This window comes from Peromyscus maniculatus, chromosome 11 (genome assembly GCF_049852395.1).
Source record: "Peromyscus maniculatus bairdii isolate BWxNUB_F1_BW_parent chromosome 11, HU_Pman_BW_mat_3.1, whole genome shotgun sequence".
Lineage (NCBI taxonomy): Eukaryota > Metazoa > Chordata > Mammalia > Rodentia > Cricetidae > Peromyscus > Peromyscus maniculatus.
The window spans coordinates 73,325,202-73,344,181 of record NC_134862.1 but is presented as its reverse complement, the minus strand read 5'-3'; the positions used below and the strand labels follow the sequence as shown (position 1 = coordinate 73,344,181).

General features: G+C 41.1%; 1 protein-coding gene across 5 annotated transcripts; it reads right to left on the bottom strand.

Moving 5' to 3' along the window:
• Positions 1 to 1,702: 1,702 nt before the first annotated feature.
• Ccdc181 (coiled-coil domain containing 181) lies at positions 1,703 to 16,710 on the bottom strand. Of its 5 annotated transcripts, none has more exons than XM_076547882.1 (6): positions 16,465 to 16,710; positions 14,110 to 14,250; positions 11,914 to 12,855; positions 10,021 to 10,167; positions 3,408 to 3,559; positions 1,703 to 2,045 (listed from the first exon to the last, which is right to left on the bottom strand). In XM_076547882.1, exons 2-6 carry the CDS (start codon positions 14,224 to 14,226, stop codon positions 1,883 to 1,885), a joined length of 1,521 nt encoding a protein of 506 aa, XP_076403997.1. In that variant the 5' UTR covers positions 14,227 to 14,250; positions 16,465 to 16,710; the 3' UTR covers positions 1,703 to 1,882. The 5 variants fall into 5 exon arrangements, with proteins under 5 accessions (XP_076403997.1, XP_015849106.3, XP_006974826.3 ...); XM_015993620.3 differs by having other exon boundaries at positions 3,408 to 3,562; positions 16,417 to 16,663; XM_006974764.4 differs by having other exon boundaries at positions 3,408 to 3,562; positions 16,465 to 16,663.
• Between the last annotated feature and the right edge of the window lie 2,270 nt (positions 16,711 to 18,980).

Below are 18,980 nucleotides of genomic sequence, written 5' to 3'. Positions count from 1 at the left end.
GCTTCCAAAGCACTATGCTAAGTGGAAGAAGTCACACGTAAAAGATCGTGTTTGTTTTTAACTGTAAAATTTCTAGAATAGGCAAATCAGAAAGCACATGGTATCTGCACAGAGGAAGTGGGGGCGAGAGGCCTTGAAAGTGGCTGATCACAGGGATGGGCTACTAGGAGTGATAGAAGCATTTTGGAGCTACATAGAATTGGGGCTATATATGAATACACTAAATGCTGCTGAACTATGGTTTAAAAAAAAAAAGTTACATAGAGGAAAAATTTGGGGCCACCAATTTTTTTTTTGCCTTACTTTCCCAGCTAACCTTCTACATTACAACACTTCTATACTATCATATAGTAGCATTTTTAGCATTTAGAAATATTACTTCACTGTTCCGTTCTAATATCCTGCTTCCTCCTGCTTCCAAACCCAACCCTAAGGCTTTTCCCATTTCTTCCTAAAATGAAATATTTCATTTCCTTAAAAATTAAGTAAAATAATTACTCCAGATGGAGACAGGTAGGACTTTGGATTTTTTTCACAAATATCTTTACTCATGAGTCAAGTACTTGGGTACCATGCATCATCTACATTCAGTTTGCCTCTAAGTCATATCACAATCCTATATTAAGCATTGCACAATATGCACGTGGATGTCAAAACCAATTGTAATGAAATGAAGGATGGCTTGATGTGGTACAAAAGTTGAGACAGACACAAGGCATAGTGGTCCACACCTGTAACACCAGCACTTGAGGCAGAGGCAGGAGGGTTCTAAATTCAAGGTGGACCTAGGCTACATAAATCCCATATCATAAAAACAAACTAACAATCAAGTAGATACAGGAATAAACCATTCTCTCTGCATTTTCCAATTCTTCTAAAACACACATTGAGTTTATGTAAATGAACCGGGTGGTGGCGGTGCACGCCTTTAATCCCAGCACTCAGGAGGCAGAGCCAGGCGGATCTCTGTGAGTTCAAGGCCAGCCTGGGCTACCAAGTGAGCTCCAGGAAAGGTGCAAAGCTACACAGAGAAACCCTGTCTCGAAAAACCAAAAAAAAGAGTTTATGTAAATGAATGCACACACACGCATTAGACATGGAGGTCATAGGCTTGTATTATGTAAAGCATTTACAATGATTTTTAAAACATACCTAAAACACTATTAGGCATATGTTATGCACAAAATAGAATTAAGTGTAGAAAAGATATGTTGTTATCTTTCTATGGTACTAACAGGTGATACTCTTCACTGTTTAGGTCACCACCACTAAAAATTAAACTTTGACAAACAGAATATTGTATAAAGCCTTGATAGAGACTTAAGTCATTCTTTAAGCCTTATGACTTGCTCTATTGAAAGATTTAAATGTTTACTACGTTTATTTATTTTGTGGTCGGGATGTGGGATGTGTGTTCCACTGTGTGTGTGGTCAGAGGACAGCTTGTAGGAGCTAGTTCTCTTTCCACCATGTGGAGCCCAGGGATTGAACTCAGGTCATCAGACTTGGTGGCAAGTGCCTTTATCCACAGCCATCTTGCTGTCCCTTTTGCAATACTTTAAATGACCATAGGAACTATAAATAGAAATGTATGCCTTTCGTCTGGCTTTCTGAGTAGAAGTGTTAACACAATTTAGAGGTAGAACACAGAGTTCCTTCATTGTTCAGTTTGTTGAACAGACCACAAGACAGCACAACATAATCAACACCATGAGAGACGTTTATTTTGTGTTAGTGTGAAGACAATATAGATTCACCGTCGGCATTACCAAAAGACAAATCCCACTCCATAATTTAGTATTATCAAGACACTGGGTCCATCGGAAATGACATCCAAAACTCTGGTGACAGCATCTTCAAGTGAAGGCTTTCCCGGACAGCTTCAGTTATAGTGGTCGGTGAAGCGGAAGGATTTGGCATCTGGCATGTTGTACAGGTTGTTCTGCAGCTGTTTGGAACGCCGTGCTTCTAGTCGGAGCTGCCTGGCTCTCTCCTTGACAGCCTGTTGCTCTGCGATTTTCTCTATCTGTTTTCTTCTGAGCCATCTGTAGAAAGAGGCAGGATCAGATTTGGTGAATATGATGAATCATATGATAAGGTTCTCACCTACAAACACATCAAAATGAACATTTCTATAATGAAATGGAGTCAAGAGACAAACTGTTCAAGTATTAACACTTCAGGCTTATTTCCCAGGCTCATTCAAGAAAACAGTTTACACTTTGCTTGAAATTAGGTCTGTCTGTGGTGAGACTGACAACTTACTTGGTTTGGTAGTAATCAAACACAAGAATTTACACGTGTTATAAGTCTCAGCCCTTTTCTAAAATATTTGCTATCTTTCAATAACATATTTCTTGCAATTAGCTTGGAAAACAGTCCAGTTAAAAAAATTAGCAAGATTCAAAACTACTGCCTCACTCTTCTTAACAGGGAAATTCTAGAGCCTGCGCTCAGTGGCTAGAGCAGCCCTTCCTTAAAATCAAAACGAAGGCTATGCATGAAAAAAGATAAAGAAAACATAAGCATCAAAAAGATAAAAGGAAAGTCCTTGCTTAGTTAAAATAACACAATAACTAACTTTATACACATCTACCTGGTATATAAGTGTATATGGGATATATATATATATATATGTATGTATATATACTACATATGTACACACACACACACACACACACACGCAACAACTAATAAAAAAACTAATAATAAAAAAAATACTTTTGGGGTCATGAATTTCATTTTACTTTAAGCAAATTAATTACCTGTTGTAAGACATTGAAACAATATGATCACAATGTGTGTGTGTGTGTGTGTGTGTGTGTGTGTGTGTGTGTGTGTGTGTGTATCTGAATATGTATATATATGTTTTTTGAGACAGGGTTTCTTTGTGTATCCCTGGCTGTCCTGGAACCTTCTCTATAGACCAGGCTGGCCCCAAACTCACAAAGATCCACCTGAGTGCTGGGATTAAAGCATGCACCCACCACCCTACCTGACAACAATGTATATTTTTATTGTGACTATAATTGCAAAGAAATATTTAGAAGACAGGCATTCTAGTGCTGATAGTCATGGTTAGATTTCTGGGTGATGAAACTATAGTCCTTTTCCTCAATGCACACTTAGTTTTTCTTTTCAAATAAAAGGTTGAGAGAGATACAGACAGAAAGAGAAGGAAGGAATGAAGGAGGGAGGGAGGGGGAGGGAAGGAGAGAGAGGAGGGAGGGAGGGAGGGAGGAACTTCATACAAGTGGAGTCAACCTTCACTTTATTCTCCAACCTTCCCAAAGGCTAAAGCTCTGAAGAGTGGTCTGTATGCTCAGGACCAATGAGGTAACAGAAAACAGAAAGGAGACCATGCTAGCTGTTGACCACCGTGAAGGCACAAAGGCATGGGAACCTACTGTCTAAAGGCCCTATCGCGGCCCTCCGTTCCTCTCAGGAAGAACAGACACTCTTCTTGCTTCCGGAGCTCCTCCGTCTTCCTTTCTTTCATCTGCTCCTCATGCTTTTTCTTAAGCCATAATCGAAAAGCTTGTTGAGGGTCTCTGTTCACCTGCTGAGTAGAAAAAAACAAACAAACAAACCACAATTTGCTTAATTTAGATGACCTAAAACTACCTCTTAGAACCTTAATGAAGTTCCACAAGATGGCAAGTCCCCATTCAGCGTTTTCAGAACACTGACTTCATCGTGGCCTTCCTAGCACCCAGTTTCAAATGCACGCCCCTTGCATCCACCAGCACTGGTCATGCTCTGAAAGGAGGCAGCGCTGGCCCGTCTCATTTCTTCATCCTGTCTCAGTTAGGGATTCTATTGCTGTGAAGAGACACCATGACCATGGCAACTCTTATAAAGGAAACATTTCATTGAGGGGGCTCACTTACAGTTTCAGAGGTTCAGTCCATTATCATCATGGCAGGAAACATGGCAGCTTGCAGGCCAGAGGTAGCTGAGAGTCCTACATCTTGCAGGCAACAGGAAGTTGACTGACACAGTGGGTGGATTCCTGAGCATAGGAAACCTCCAAGCCCACCCCCACAGTGACACACTTCCTCCAAGAAGGCCATACCCACTCCAATAAAGCCACACCTCCTAAGAGTGCCACTCCCTATGATATTATGGGCGCCAATTACATTCATACTACTACACATCCTATTGAGGAAAATGGGGAGCAGAGCTTAAGAGCCCTTGGCTGGCATGCTCAGTGTCCTGAGATCCATCTCCAACACCACCCCAAACAGTCTTACTGAGAAATCAACTAATGGAGAAAGTAACAAATGGGTTTTCCAAGTGAACTCTTTAACAAATGAAATATTTTCCCCCAAAGATAGAAGCATATAAAACAAAGAATGGAAAGAGTTGCGGGCTTTGGAGTAGTTTCTGAAAGTTCCACAGAGTAGAGTTTGTAAATGAGTAACTCAACACTGTGTGAGCTATCGTGTGGGTTCTGGGAGCTGAACTTGGGTCCTCTGGAAGAGCAGGCCATGCTCTCAATGGCTCAGCCATCTCTCTAGTTCCAATAGTTATAGTTTTGAAAAATAAAATGTTAAGTGATAAATACTATGAAAAAAGATGTACCTAGCAGTTTAAGTATCTTCTGACAGGTGCTGTTAAAACTAAAGAATGTAGAATTTAAGGAAAAGATTAACACAGTGTTGAATTACTAATGGGGAAAGTAACAAATGAGTTTTCCAAGTGAACTCTTTAACAACAGAGAGGGCAACAGAAGCCCAGGAATGGAACACCCATCTAACAGAGACAAGACCAGATAGCAGCACTGAGAATTTCAATCTTCCCAAATCCAGATGCCTAGACATGAGTGTAAAACCATGATCAGTAACAGCCAGGACAATATGTCTCCACTACATCCTAGCCACCCTACAACGATAGGCCCTGAGAAATGCAATATAGAGGAAGCACAGGGCAAGGACATCAACATAATCTTTATGAATATGTTAGAGTCCTTAAGAGGAAATGAACACATCTATTAAATCTACAAAAACAAACAATGGAATGAAATGAAAGTCTTGCAAGTGGAAATAGAATCAATAAAGAAAACCGAAACTGAGGGAAAACTGAAAATAAAAAATTTAGGAACTCCAACAGGGACCTCAGGAGTAAGCATCACCAACAGAATACAAAAGGTGGAAGAGACAACCTCAGGCATTGAAGATAGAAATGGATACCTCAGTCAAAGGAAATGTTAAATCTAAAAGATTGCAGGCATAAAGCATCCTGAAAATCCATGACACTATGGACAGACCAATTCTATGAATGATAGGGATAGAAGAAGTAGAAGAAACCCAGGTCAAAGGCACAGAAAACATTTTCAACAAATCATAAAAAAAAAAAAATTCCTAATCTAAAGAAAGAGGTGCCTATCAAAGTACAAGAAGCATGCAGAACACTAAATAGACTGGACCAAAAAAGAAAGTCCCCTTGGCATATAATAATCACTAAATTACAGAACAAAGAAAGAATAATAAAAGCTGCAGGGAAAAAAACCAACATATAAAGACAGACCTACTAGAATTACACCTGACTCCTCAATGCAGACTCTAACAGCCAGAAGGTCCTGGACCCCAAGACCAGACTACTATACCCAGCAAAGCTATCAATCACAATAGATAAGAAAGACACTCCATAATAAAAACCAAATTTAAACAGTATTTATCACAAATTCAGCCCTACAGAAGGTGCTAGAAGGAAAACTCCAACCTAAAGAGGTTAACTACATGCAAACAAACAGAATACATAATCCTAGACCAGCAGCAAATCAAAAGAAAAAAACCCACACCACCACAAAATAATTGAAATCAACAAACACTGCCCATTGATAACTCTCAATAATGTCTCAATTCTCCAGTAAATAGATCGCAAAGATACTGCACATCCCTTGATTCTTAAGAGCTGAAACCTACAAATGTAATACACAGTGTGGAATAAAACACCAATTGTCAGACTAGAGAAATATTTATAGCAGATACAATGGATAAAGAATCAAAATTCTTAATATAAAACTCAATGAGAAAAATAAAATTGAATATAAGAAAATGGCTATATAAATAGGAAATTCACAGAAAGTATTGATGCTCTAGGAAAAAACAGTTTTCCCTACAACTTTGTTCTCAATAGAGAATACTTTATCCATGGCCAACAAACTGTGTGTGGTATTTCTCTACCCTGACCAGTTCTACAACACTAGTTTGCTATCCTACAGTTTAACTCAATTCTGAGACTATCTGCCCTGAGTTAGCATTCAGTCCTGTGATCCCTTAAGCCTTGCGCAGTCCCAGAAGGCTGCTTCCACTTCAGAGGCCAAGTGAAAGCCCCTGATTTTGACCTGCAATTCCTACTGACCAGCTGACATGAGTGTACATGACCTTTTCTTTAGGCTCAATTAATTTACGAGGGCAATTCACAGAACTAAGGGATGAGCTTATCCTTCAGGGTTCACTATGTTAATAGAGAATATAGGCGCGGCCAGATGGCTCAGTGGGTAAAGAAGTCTGCTGCCAGGCCTAACCATCTGAGGTCTATCCCTGGCCCCCACAAGGACTGGCTCTCAAAAGTTGCATTCTGATCTCCACAAGTAGGCTGTGACAAGCACCACCACTCCACCCCGCTCCCTGCAGCACACACATCAAATATTTAAAAAAAAAAATGCAGCTGGGTGTGGGTGAGCCACACCTGTAATACTAGCACCTGGGAGACCAGGTAGGAAGATAACAAGTTCTTCGCAAGTTAAAAGATACACTTGGCACTCTTGTTGCACAGAGGCTAGCCTGGGCTACATGGCAAGACTGTTTCAGAAAGAAATTGGCGGATATGGACAACATGATAACTCACAACCCCCTGTACTGCCAGTTCTGGGGAATCTGGTGACCTCTCACAGCATCCTTGAGGAGTAACAGGGAGTTCATGACTTGGTGTTTCTAGAGATCAACTCTCATTCAGAGATATCCCTTTAGAACCAGACACTAATGAATCAGGAAACCCTGGGGGATGAGGGTTGATGTGTCATTAGTGCCATGAGGTTGCTGGTCCCATCAGCAACCAGAACCCAAAACCAAATACTACAACACAAGACCCACCTAGCATATTCCTGCTCTTCCAGGAGCTACCCAGGCCCTTAGGGCGCTGTGCCAAGAACAAAGGACAGAAACGTGTGTGTTTTTGTTGTTACAATATATTCCTGCAGACTCCTCTCTCTCTCTCTCTCTCTCTCTCTCTCTCTCTCTCTCTCTCTCTCTCTCTCTCTCACACACACACACACACACACACACACACACACACACACACACAGAAGAGAATAAAGAATTCAGATGAACAGAGTTCCCTGGAAAAGGGAAACAGGAGGGGGTTTGAAGTTCTTAGATCTGCTCCAGGGAACAGCAGCACCCCATTTAACAAACTGGGGAGCTCTTCAAAGCCCTGAGTTCAGGAATCTGTTGAAGGCTTCATCACATGCTTGTGGATTAGTCCAGTCCAGCCTCTCCCTCCGCACTTCCTACTCGTGTCTTTCTTATTACATCACAAACACAAACCTGTACATACACACACACACACACACACACACACACACACACACACACACGCACACACATGCACACAAGCATGGGTATTATTACTGTGAAGACAAACTAAGGGGTTAAGTCACACACAGTGTTAGCTGAACCATGGTAGATACACTGTGGTAAATACCTCACTCACTATTGTAGGAACTAGAAATGGTTTGAAACATGGAAGGCGAAGTTTTACTCTGAACATTCAAAAATCTTGAATTCTGCTTTAAAGGAACTTTCATACAGTCTTGATGTTCCTCACTGTAATGTGCAGCTTTATTGAGGCACTGACATATTGAATATTGAAAATATTGAAACCTATTTAACCATACATGAGGAATGAGTTAGTTAACAATGGAACAGAAGTTAGGTAGTTAAAATGAAGTGATATCTAAAAACAAAGGCCTAGAAAGATGTCTGCGATGAAGAGAAAGCAACCACATAATGAACTTTTAAAAATACATATGTAAAAATTAAATATAAATAATATGTAGGATGATTCCATTCTTATTTATGTGTATGCATGGGGATCTCTGTGCATATGTGTATACTACCTGTGAGTGGGTGCCCAAGGCCTGGCAGCTGATCCCCTGGAGCAGAAGTTATGGGTAGCTGGGAACCACCCAGTGTGGGTGATGGAACTGAACTTCTAAGAGCTCGGACTCTTAAAAGCTGAGCCAGTCTTCCAACCCCTGTATTTTAGTGTTGTTGTTTTTTTTTTAATTAATTTGGTGGGGCTGGAGAGATGACTCAGTGGTTAAGAGCCTTGGCTGCTTTCCCAGAGGACTTGGGTTCAATTTCCAGAACCCACACTGCAGCTCACAACTGTCTGTAACTCCAATTCCAGGGCATCCAATGTCTTCTTCTGTCCCCCTCAGGTACCAGACACACACACACACAGTGCACAAACATACATGTAGGCAAACACTCAAGCACATTAGTAAAAAAGTAAATTAAAAATTTGGCATTTTTAAATTTGAGAAATTTTACATATGATCTCTGTCTACTCTAAAGGGACACCAGTTGTAGGTCTGTGAGCAGAAATATGTGTGATTTGTCCACTTTGAATGTTAAGATTAAAATACCTTGAAATATGATTTAATATATTCTATTTTCTGTGCTAGGCAAGTTTGAATACAATTAGAATCACCTGACTTTTGTCAGGCTCTGAGGAAACTGAGAAAATGAGAGCCACGCACATGGCACATTTTGCAGGGGTAGGTTTGGGCCGTTTTCCTTCCACCAACTCCCCTATCCATGCACTGTGTGACTCTCTTCTCTATCCATGCACTGTGTGACTCCCTTCCCTATCCATGCACTGTGTGACTCCCTTCCCTATCCATGTACTGTGTGACTCCCTTCCCTATCCATGCACTGTGTGACTCCCTTCTCTATCCATGCACTGTGTGACTCCCTTCCCTATCTATGCACTGTGAGACTCCCTTCCCTATCCATGGCACTGTGAGACTCCCTTCCCTATCTATGCACTGTGTGACTCCCTTCCCTATCCATGCACTGTGTGACTCCCTTCCCTATCCATGCATTGTGTGACTCCCTTCCCTATCCATGGCACTGTGAGACTCCCTTCCCTATCCATGCACTGTGTGACTCCCTTCTCTATCCATGCACTGTGTGACTCCCTTCCCTATCCATGCACTGTGTGACTCCCTTCCCTATCCATGCATTGTGTGACTCCCTTCCCTATCCATGTACTGTGTGACTCCCTTCCCTATCCATGCATTGTGAGACTCCCTTCCCTATCCATGCACTGTGTGACTCCCTTCCCTATCCATGTACTGTGTGACTCCCTTCCCTATCCATGCACTGTGTGACTCCCTTCCCTATCCATGCACTGTGTGACTCCCTTCCCTATCTGTGCACTGTGAGACTCCCTTCCCTATCCATGCACTGTGTGACTCCCTTCCCTTCCCTATCCATGCACTGTGTGACTCCCTTCTCTATCCATGCACTGTGAGACTCCCTTCCCTATCCATGCACTGTGTGACTCCCTTCTCTATCCATGCACTGTGTAACTCCCTTCTCTATCCATAGCACTGTGAGACTCCCTTCCCTATCCATGCACTGTGTGACTCCCTTCTCTATCCATGCACTGTGTGACTCCCTTCTCTATCCATGCACTGTGTGACTCCCTTCTCTATCCATGCACTGTGTGACTCCCTTCTCTATCCATGCACTGACTCCCTTCCCTACCCATGCACTGTGTGACTCCCTTCCCTATCCATGCACTGTGTGACTCCCTTCCCTATCCATGCACTGTGTGACTCCCTTCCCTATCCATGCACTGTGTGACTCCCTTCTCTATCCATGCACTGTGTGACTCCCTTCCCTTCCCTATCCATGCACTGTGTGACTCCCTTCTCTATCCATGCACTGTGTGACTCCTTTCTCTACCCGTGGTGCTTGTGTCTCACAGAGGATGTGTACTCACTCTGCTGTTCATGTCCTCGATCTGCTTTGCTCGCTGAACTCGCCGCATTTCTATGACCTGCTCTCTTTTCTTCTGCAGCCACGCTTTAAACACCACCTCGTTCTCCTTTTTCTTCTCATTCTCTTCCTCTAGTTTGCGCTGTTCTTCCTAGTAGGGGGATTGTGGAAAGGTATTAGTAGAAAATTCATGAAGCTGTATGTGCGTCAAATAGATATATTCTGACTTCTGAAATTAGGATTCCCTGCCTCAAAACTTTCCAAACGAAAACTGCTCCTCTTTCAAATACAGGGTGGGCCTCTAATTACTTAGGAGGGAAAACAAAGGTCTTTAAAGCAGTCAAGCAGGGAAGTGTATAGTTACATGGTGTTCATTATTCGCCATTGGGATACTATGTATCTTTCATCAACTCTTAGGTTATTTTTGGTACCAATTAATTAAATTACAGCAATGCAAACCATGGTACATTTTAGAAGCCTATAAATTGCTTGAGCATTTTTCATTACTGTTTAGTTGTGATGAAGGTACTGCAGTTATGAAAGAAAATACTTCACTCACTTAGAACTGTGAGGGAAATATATGCAGAAGACAAAGAATGTGGTCTAGGCCTTGTTTTAAAAACACTTTAGCCGGGCAGTGGTGGCGCACCCCTTTAATCCCGCACTTGGGAGGCAGAGGCAGGTGGATCTCTGTGAGTTCCAGGCCAGCCTGGGCTACAGAGTGAGTTCCAGGACAGGCTCCAAAGCTACACAGAGAAACCTTGTCTCAAAAAACAAAAAACAAAACAAAACAAAAAAACTGCTTTAGCCAATGTTGGGAATGTAGCTAGTTGATGGAAAGCTTGCCTAGCAACCTTGGCTTCTATTCTCAGAACAGCAAAATACTAAAATTAAAGCAATAACTGAATAAATAAAATACTGTAGCTTAAAAAAAAACAGGAAACAGAGAAAATATGCCAAAATTTGAGTCTGCTGCTAAGGATACAGGAGTTACACTGTTTTATAGGAATTTGAAATTTTTTTATTAAAATATTTCTCAGGTATGTTCATAAACTAGCATTTTTGCTATTAGAAGCACACTTAGAGACTTGGCTAACTATTAAGGAAAAATGAAATTGAATCTGAATTCCCCAGACACTGTTATAAAAAAGAAGTTATCTAGACTTGAAGGAAGCTACTAACATCTGTTCTGTAGAACTGTAAGGTCGTCAGTGAGAGGAAAAGAACGGTGTGTAGTGGGACCAGCACCGAGCTAAGTTAGATGTGAGCCAGGATCTCTGAGGGACCGGACTGTGTCAGCTTGGGCAAGGCATCTGACTTCTTCCTGTCTCTTCTCATCATGTGAGATTGCAGATGGAATTTGGAGGCATCTCATCAGGGACGGTAGTCTCTACTCTCCCGTCCCCAGCAGTGGTGCATGCTGGGCACTGCTCTACCACTGAGCTACACCCTCAGCCAGGCTCCGCTCTCAATCTAAAACTAAAATCCCCCAAATCAAGGAATTACAGCCACAGAAGATATATAAGGTGCACACAAATAAAATAATGATAATGCACATTAGCCTGTTGCCTATACTTTGTGCCTGCCCTTTTCCATGCAAGATTTGATTCTCACCTCTCATTTAATCTGCTTTCACTTGTCACCTTTAAAAGGACAGTGTCATTTCTGAGATCTTGTCTGGGTCTAATGTAGATGGTCTACTATCTTGTATGACGTTTTCGAGAAAGAGTCAAGGTAATGGTAGTGTTCCATACACACACATTCTCAACACTTACCCCAGTGATTTGACAACATGAAAGTAAACAAGAGCTTGCAACCATCCCTGTCTTGTGGCATTGATAAAACATGAAAATTCACTCCCTTTTCAACACACAAGCCCACTTGCCTTCCTTCTTACCTCCCTCTTTAGCTTTTCTCTCTTCCGTTCGAGCTGTTTTTGGAGTTCTTTCTGTCGTGGCGAAAGACAATACGTTGAGGTCACTGGAGAGACACCTGCAGACTGTATCCTGTGATTAGATCTCCTGCTTTTTTTATTTAGCTCTGGGTTGGCAGCAGAACTTGGACGAGTCTTGAGGTTGGGAGGCTGCTGAGGGACTTGCGCCAATAGCTCTCCTGGTGGAGAGAGAGTATGAACCTTTGCCACAGGCTCTTCTTTCTTGACACCACCAACAGTCGGGGTGGGAGACCTGAGCGGCAACTGTGAGGATTCATTTTCTGTATTATTAGCACTATTAATGGGGGGCAGAAACCCCTGACTCTCAATGTCTTGCAAATTCATAAGTTCAAACTTCCCGTCTCTCTCTACCAGTATCTTTCTGTCGTTCTCTTCACAGCTGCCGTCAGTAACCGACAGGACCACATTCTCTTGTCCTGGTTCACCAGAAATGCACAACTGGGACAGTTTTCCAGACATATTATTTTCATTCTCTAAGAAAGCTTTACAAGTATCACTGTCTTCTAACGGCGGGACTTCTAAATCAACTAGTTTGTCTTTGAACTTAAGTTTCCGCTCCCTTTTGTCATTCACGGGCTCTTGATTCTGTAGGATTTTGTTAGCCTCTATAATTTTCTCCATAATATATCTCCTGACTTCCTCATCCTCTTCTTCCTCCAGGTCTCTCTGGTTTTCTGCTTTGAAGTCCTGGAAGGAGTTCTCACTGTCAGAGTCCGATATGGGATCCAGCGGCTGAATACTTGGGACGGAAATGAAGTCATTTCTTCTGGGCGAGGCCTCGTCCTTCACAGGTTTGTCTGGATCCAAGAGCTGTTGGTTGTGTTCTGTTTCTGGTTCATTTTCTTTCAACTCCAGGTCAAGATCGTCTTCCCTCTTGCAAGCCATCTTGAAAAAAAGACATGACAATCTACTTTCGGGTACAACTGAGATTCTGCTCGTTTATTTGGGGAACAATTGAAACAATTTTTTCTGTTCATGTGGTTTATTTTATACACAGGGGAATTTAAGAGCTTCTGGCTTACACTTTACTCGTAATATTATAACCATATTTTGGAGCACCTCAGAGAAACACCGGAAGAAACAATGAGTCCTCCTTATCATCACTAATTCTTCAACCCTGTGTGTGTTTCACATCTGGGGCTACTCCAGCTGCAAGACCTTGTTGCAACCTCACCTCTCAGGAGAGCTCTGCCTCCACTCATCCTGGACACTTTCTAATATGATGCAGAAAACTCCTCTCATGGCCACCTTTAAAAACTCCACTTTTGCCTTTGTTTCTGTTTTTGTTTTTTCAAATAATCTACTGCATTTATTTCTTCACCCCATAACAAATCGAGAGGAGTTAAGTTTGTAACACCCGCTGTCTTCAATGCCTCTCATTCTTTCTGCTACTTCCCTAGAACCTGAATGAGTGTTCTTAATTGTCGTCCTTCTGAAGTCACCTCACTTGACACCCAGTCACATTCCTGGTCACTTCATCACTAATTGACACTAACGGCCATGCACAGAATTATATATAAATAGATATGCCGTGTGTGTGTGTGCCGTGCGCTCGCAGTAGTGCACATGCAAGAGTACACTAGCAACAGGAACAGCCAGGAAAGGTTCATCTCTCCTGCCTTTGCCTTCCATCTATCTGATCAACAGCACAGGACCCTGGTTAACATGCTTCTACAGGTATATTATAGCTCAGATCATCCCTTTAGTTTCCCTCTGTCTTCATTACTCTGAAGCACTAATTTTGTCTTAGAGTTTCAGCTATTAGCGGGAAGATTATATTTTTAAAGGATTTATTTATAGCAAAAGTACAAACCCATGATTTTTTTCAGGTTTTCACCTTGGATGTACTAAATCATGCTAATTACTTATTTATTCAGATTAAAATTTCATTATCATTTGAGCTTTCTTAAATGCATTTTTATCCTCGTTCTCTCATTCACCCAAGCTTTAAGACACAGTGTTTAAATTATCTGATGTCTCCATTTCTTATCTCCAAGATGGCAATAATGGTATTTGCTCAATACACATCAAAAAAGCACTGCAAAGTTTAAATGAGATACCATTAGTGAAAACTTTCATGGCTTGCAAAGCACTTTCCTAATATAACTACCACACGTGCTATTGGTAGTTTACACGTACCTCTATTATGCTGCCATTACTTTTTTCTTTATCATTGATCAGCCACTCCAGGTCCTTTTCAAAGTCATCTTCATACTCCCCACTTTCTTTTGAATCAATAACTTTACTTTCATTCATTTTTCCACTTGTCAGTGGATAATGCTATAAGATTTTAAAAGATAAAGATGTATGTTAAGCCAGTTTAGAGGTGGAATGAGGGCAGAGATCAGTGTTACGGCTAAGCTAATTACCACATAGAAACATGTAACAGGAAGTGTTGTTCAGGGTAAACGTGTTTGTACATATTCGTCAGTGGCAACACATTTCTACAGCGGACATTTCTAACAACCCTTCTACCTCCCCCAAATCTCCCACTCCTAATCTATGAGATTTCTAAAGTAGATAAGAAGATGGAGGCTTAGAAAAGGATTTTCCCCATCCCCTGCCAATCAGTAAAACTCTGCCTCAGCAAATGATGTAGTTTGGGCTTTGTGTTTAGTTTATTTTTTAGCTATTTGAATAACTAAGGAGCTAGCTAACTGGATGATAGTCATCTCTAAAATGTTAATTGTATTCTTTCTATATATTTATTCCTTTAAGTTAAACATATAAAACAGGCTTTCTTGACAAACTCAAAGGTAAGGCTTCAGTAACTTCTCAATTAGAAGTTGAGGGCAATAATATTTTGAGGTGACTTGGATAAGCCAACATCTACAGACTTAATTGCTTACACCATCTACCTACCTACCATTTAAAAATAAGGACACTATGAATGACACAGAATAAAATAAAATTTGCTATAACACAAAAGACATACAAAAATCTATACAAAATGCTATTTTCCACACTCATGCCTTGGCATAATCAACTTTCTTTTCACAGAAGGGATATTAAAATTTGTTAAGATGTTTAATTTACTATAAGAAAAAATGTCTGTAGAACTAACTCCTTAATGTTTTCCCTGAGTTTTATAATAGTTCTGGACTCATAAATAATATGCATGAAATAGTTCATACTTTTGAGCTATTCAACAAAGACTTTTATGCATCAGCACTTACAGAAATATCACCTATATGAAAACTAAAATGCTAAATTCAAAACAAGAATCAGTATAACAAATGAAAATGTATCAGACACATTGGGAGCTATTAAAATCATACAAGTGTAAGTTAAAAGAAAAAGGCATGGGTAAAGTAAATGAGAAATAAATGAAGTTGCATCAAATCTGAAGTGTAATTGAATTTCTATAACTCCAAGAGAAACTGCACCACTGCCTCTTGCGTAAACAAACAAAGTAAACTTGAACTCCTGTTGCCAAGTCCCTTAAGCCTTTCAAAATGAGTCACAGGATAGTCAAACCCTCTGTTTTCTAATCATCGTCACCAGGACACTGTCCATATGATACACACCTCAACATACTAAAAAAAAACGGTATCTTCCATGAACCAAATGACTTAGCATTTCCTCTTTTATTACTATGAATTTTACACATTTTTAAAGTTTATCATCAATAAAAATCTACAAAAGTGGTTCAGGCCAGATCCACCTTCAACAGTGAACTGCAGTAAGTGGCAGACATGAATTCTTTCCTCTTAAGTATGTGAAAATTCCTGAGTGGGTAGGTGCCTGGAGACCTTCCAGTGTGGGTCCGAACCAAGTGCACAGATGTACATTATACTGGTAACTTCATTCCCAGATTAAAAATATTTAAAAATACTTTAATCTGATACTTCGGTTCCAGTCTTATCCTATATAACCTTTTAAACAATGTTTGCTGAATCACCAAGAACCAAGAGAATAGTAAAGAGAAAACCTTTTCACACACAATAAGCATTTAGCAAAAACTTGTTTTTAAAAGCAGTTAAGCAAAAACCCACAACACTATGAAACCATCAGGTCCATCCTTCCTGAAGCATTCTGATCAAGACTGTGGTGCTATTCAATATTTTTTAAATTACAATCTGTTACAAGCTCTGACACTAATATTTAACAAAATTAGGTAATGATTTGAATTCGTACTGAGCATCCTAAGCCAGCACCAACTAAATGGATAGTATTCCACGTGTGGAAGTTAACATTTTAGGAGTTTTTTCCATGCAAGCTACCTTTCACATTCGATAACTTTGAGAAGGGGTATACTATGGCAAAAATGCAGAGCGAGCATCTAAGCCACCATCTGAGGGGTTCCCCTTGTGCATGGCTGCGGCGACGCTATGCCCGGCTGGGGAGATCCTAGGGCTTATCCTGGGAGGACCGCTCATCTCAAGAGCTTCACCCATCTGCCCTCCCACCTAGCCCAGACGTTTATCTTCTCCTCGATCCTCCCACCAGAATCTGAGTCGTCCTGCCCTCCTCTTCCGCCAAGTCCCCTCCTGCCTGTAGAAGATGCAGCAGTTGGGGGCACAGAGAAAGCCACGGGAGCTCTCCTCTCCTTTTCTAAGCTCTGACAACAAGGCAAGGGTGACACCCCGGGGCCGGCTCCTGCTGCAGCCAGCACCCGGCTGCCATGGCAACGGCGCGTCTCTGCGGTCTTCATCCGGGCATCCCACTACTGAGGCTCCCTAGGCTCGTGCGCAGGCGCAGAATGCACTCTGCCCACACCTGCGCCACACGTCCTGCCCCCCCCCCCCCCCCCCCCCCCGTTTCCTAGACCGGGAATCCACACGTCATCTTGGGCTTTCACTCCACGCTAGGGCCTGGCGAGGGACTGCTACCTCGGGCGTGGATTTTGTATAACTCTCTCCAGATTTTGAATTTGTTGCCAAAATTTATAAAAGTGCATTTCTGTCTTCAGTTTCTCAAGTTAATTTTTTTTTTAAAGATAGCAAATTGTTAATTGCTGTTTCGACTTTCAGTTAAAAAAAAAAATCAGTCAAAATTTTACTTACAGAAAAGAGTTAAAGGCCAGGAGGTGGTGGCGCACGCCTTTAATCCCAGCACTCGGGAGGCAGAGCCAAGAGGATCTCTGTGAGTTCGAGGCCAGCCTGGGCTACAGAGTGAGATCCAGGACAGGCACCAAAAACTACACAGAGAAACCCTGTCTTGAAAAACCAAAAAACAAACAAACAAACAAGCAAAAAGGAATTATAAAAGAAAATAGAACTCTTAGTTCTAGCATTCAAGCTTATCAAGACAGCCAATTACAGTTTTTCTATAACTTCCCTAAATATCTTTATGGATAAAAGGAAAATAAGATAACATGCAGGACAGATACCCCATCCAGCCATGACAGAGCTCACAAGACAGGGTGTAATCAGAAGGATAGGTGAGCAATGTGACGCAGGTGAGCATTCATCTAAAAAGGGGGGGGGGGGTGGACTGAGAAGAGACTAAAATAAAAATGTTCTCTGTAAAGTGTTTACTCCAGAGCTTACTTTTGAAGAATAAAGGGAATTAGGGGAGACAAGCCGCCGCATTGTTACATGGAGATGATAGCCCGTGAGAAGACAGAAGGCATCAACTCGTTTTGTGGAGTCAAAATACGCCAGATGGACTGATGGACTGCAGCGTACAGTGAAACCTTGCCCATCGCAGCCCCTCAGCGATTACAAGCAGCATGCGGAAACTAATAATGTGATCTAGGGATAAACGTCGTCGCTCCTCGTTTCCTTGGAAAAGTTATTCACAGCATTCATTCCTACGAAACTGTGAGCTCCCTCTCAAGAGGAGACTGGGTTTCAAGCATGTACGATGAGCCCTTAGCCAGATAGCCATTGAAGTGTTTGATGAGTATTTATTGAGTTCACACGACTGATAGGTCTTTAAAATGAACGCATCGTAAAGGTTACAAGCTCATTTTATTGTGGCCAATTTAGTCATATGTGTAACTGATTTCATAATTTCCTTCTAACGCTTCCGGAGGAGAAGGATGGTTACTGAAGGAAGAAGTGTTTGATGACCAGAGATGAGAGAGAAACATATTTAGAAAACGGAACTTGAGGAAGCCGACACTCTGATAAACAGAATAATGAGAAGTACCATGAGTGCACAAGACTTACACGCAGGTGAGGGGGGAATGATGGTGGACTACTAATGTCACATTTTACGATTTCAAGTCCCGCAGGTGAAGGTACCCACTCCACCACATGCATGTATGCCATCTAATACCCTCTGTCCTCTGAGATGAGTGCGTGTATGCCACCAACGACTGACCAAGGAGAGAAAGTGAAGAGCATGTAAGAACTGGTGGATTTAGGAAGAATCAAGTACATGAAAGAATTTGTTTGCTATTTATTATCTTTCACTTGGATTGACTTTATGACATTCAAGTTTTGTCAGAGTTAATTATCAATAAGTGACTGTATTTTGTCTGTAGGGTATAGAAAGACGTGAATTAAATTGTACATGAACCTGGTGTATGTAAAATGGTGATATATTTTCCTTATCTACTGTTTGATATTAGTTATAACCATGAAATTTAAATGTGTGTATTCTAAAATAATATCCCAGAAATAGATACTACCACCCTATTTTATGTCTTTATTGATTATACAATACATAGAAATAAGTGAGCACAGTGTAAATGTAGGTAACTTTCTATAAATGCTTCAACTTGGTAAAGACAATATAAAGCTTAAATAAAGAAGAAAATTAGATCTGTCAAACTGTGAAAGACTGAAGAGATGTGAAAAAACATGTCTTCTGTAGAATTATTCAAGGTAGTATACTTTATAGAAACTATTCTGGCTTTCGCAAATTATAAAAAGATTTTGTCATTTAACAAGTAGTGAATGACTCAGTACTAACATGCCAGATACTGCTCCATACATTTGGAGTAAGCTACTATAACCACTAGAAGCCTAACCCTGCAGCCACCTAGAGTCCAGTTGCAAATATATATATATATATCAAATGCAAAAGGCTTAAAAGATATAAAGATACTATGAAGTTCA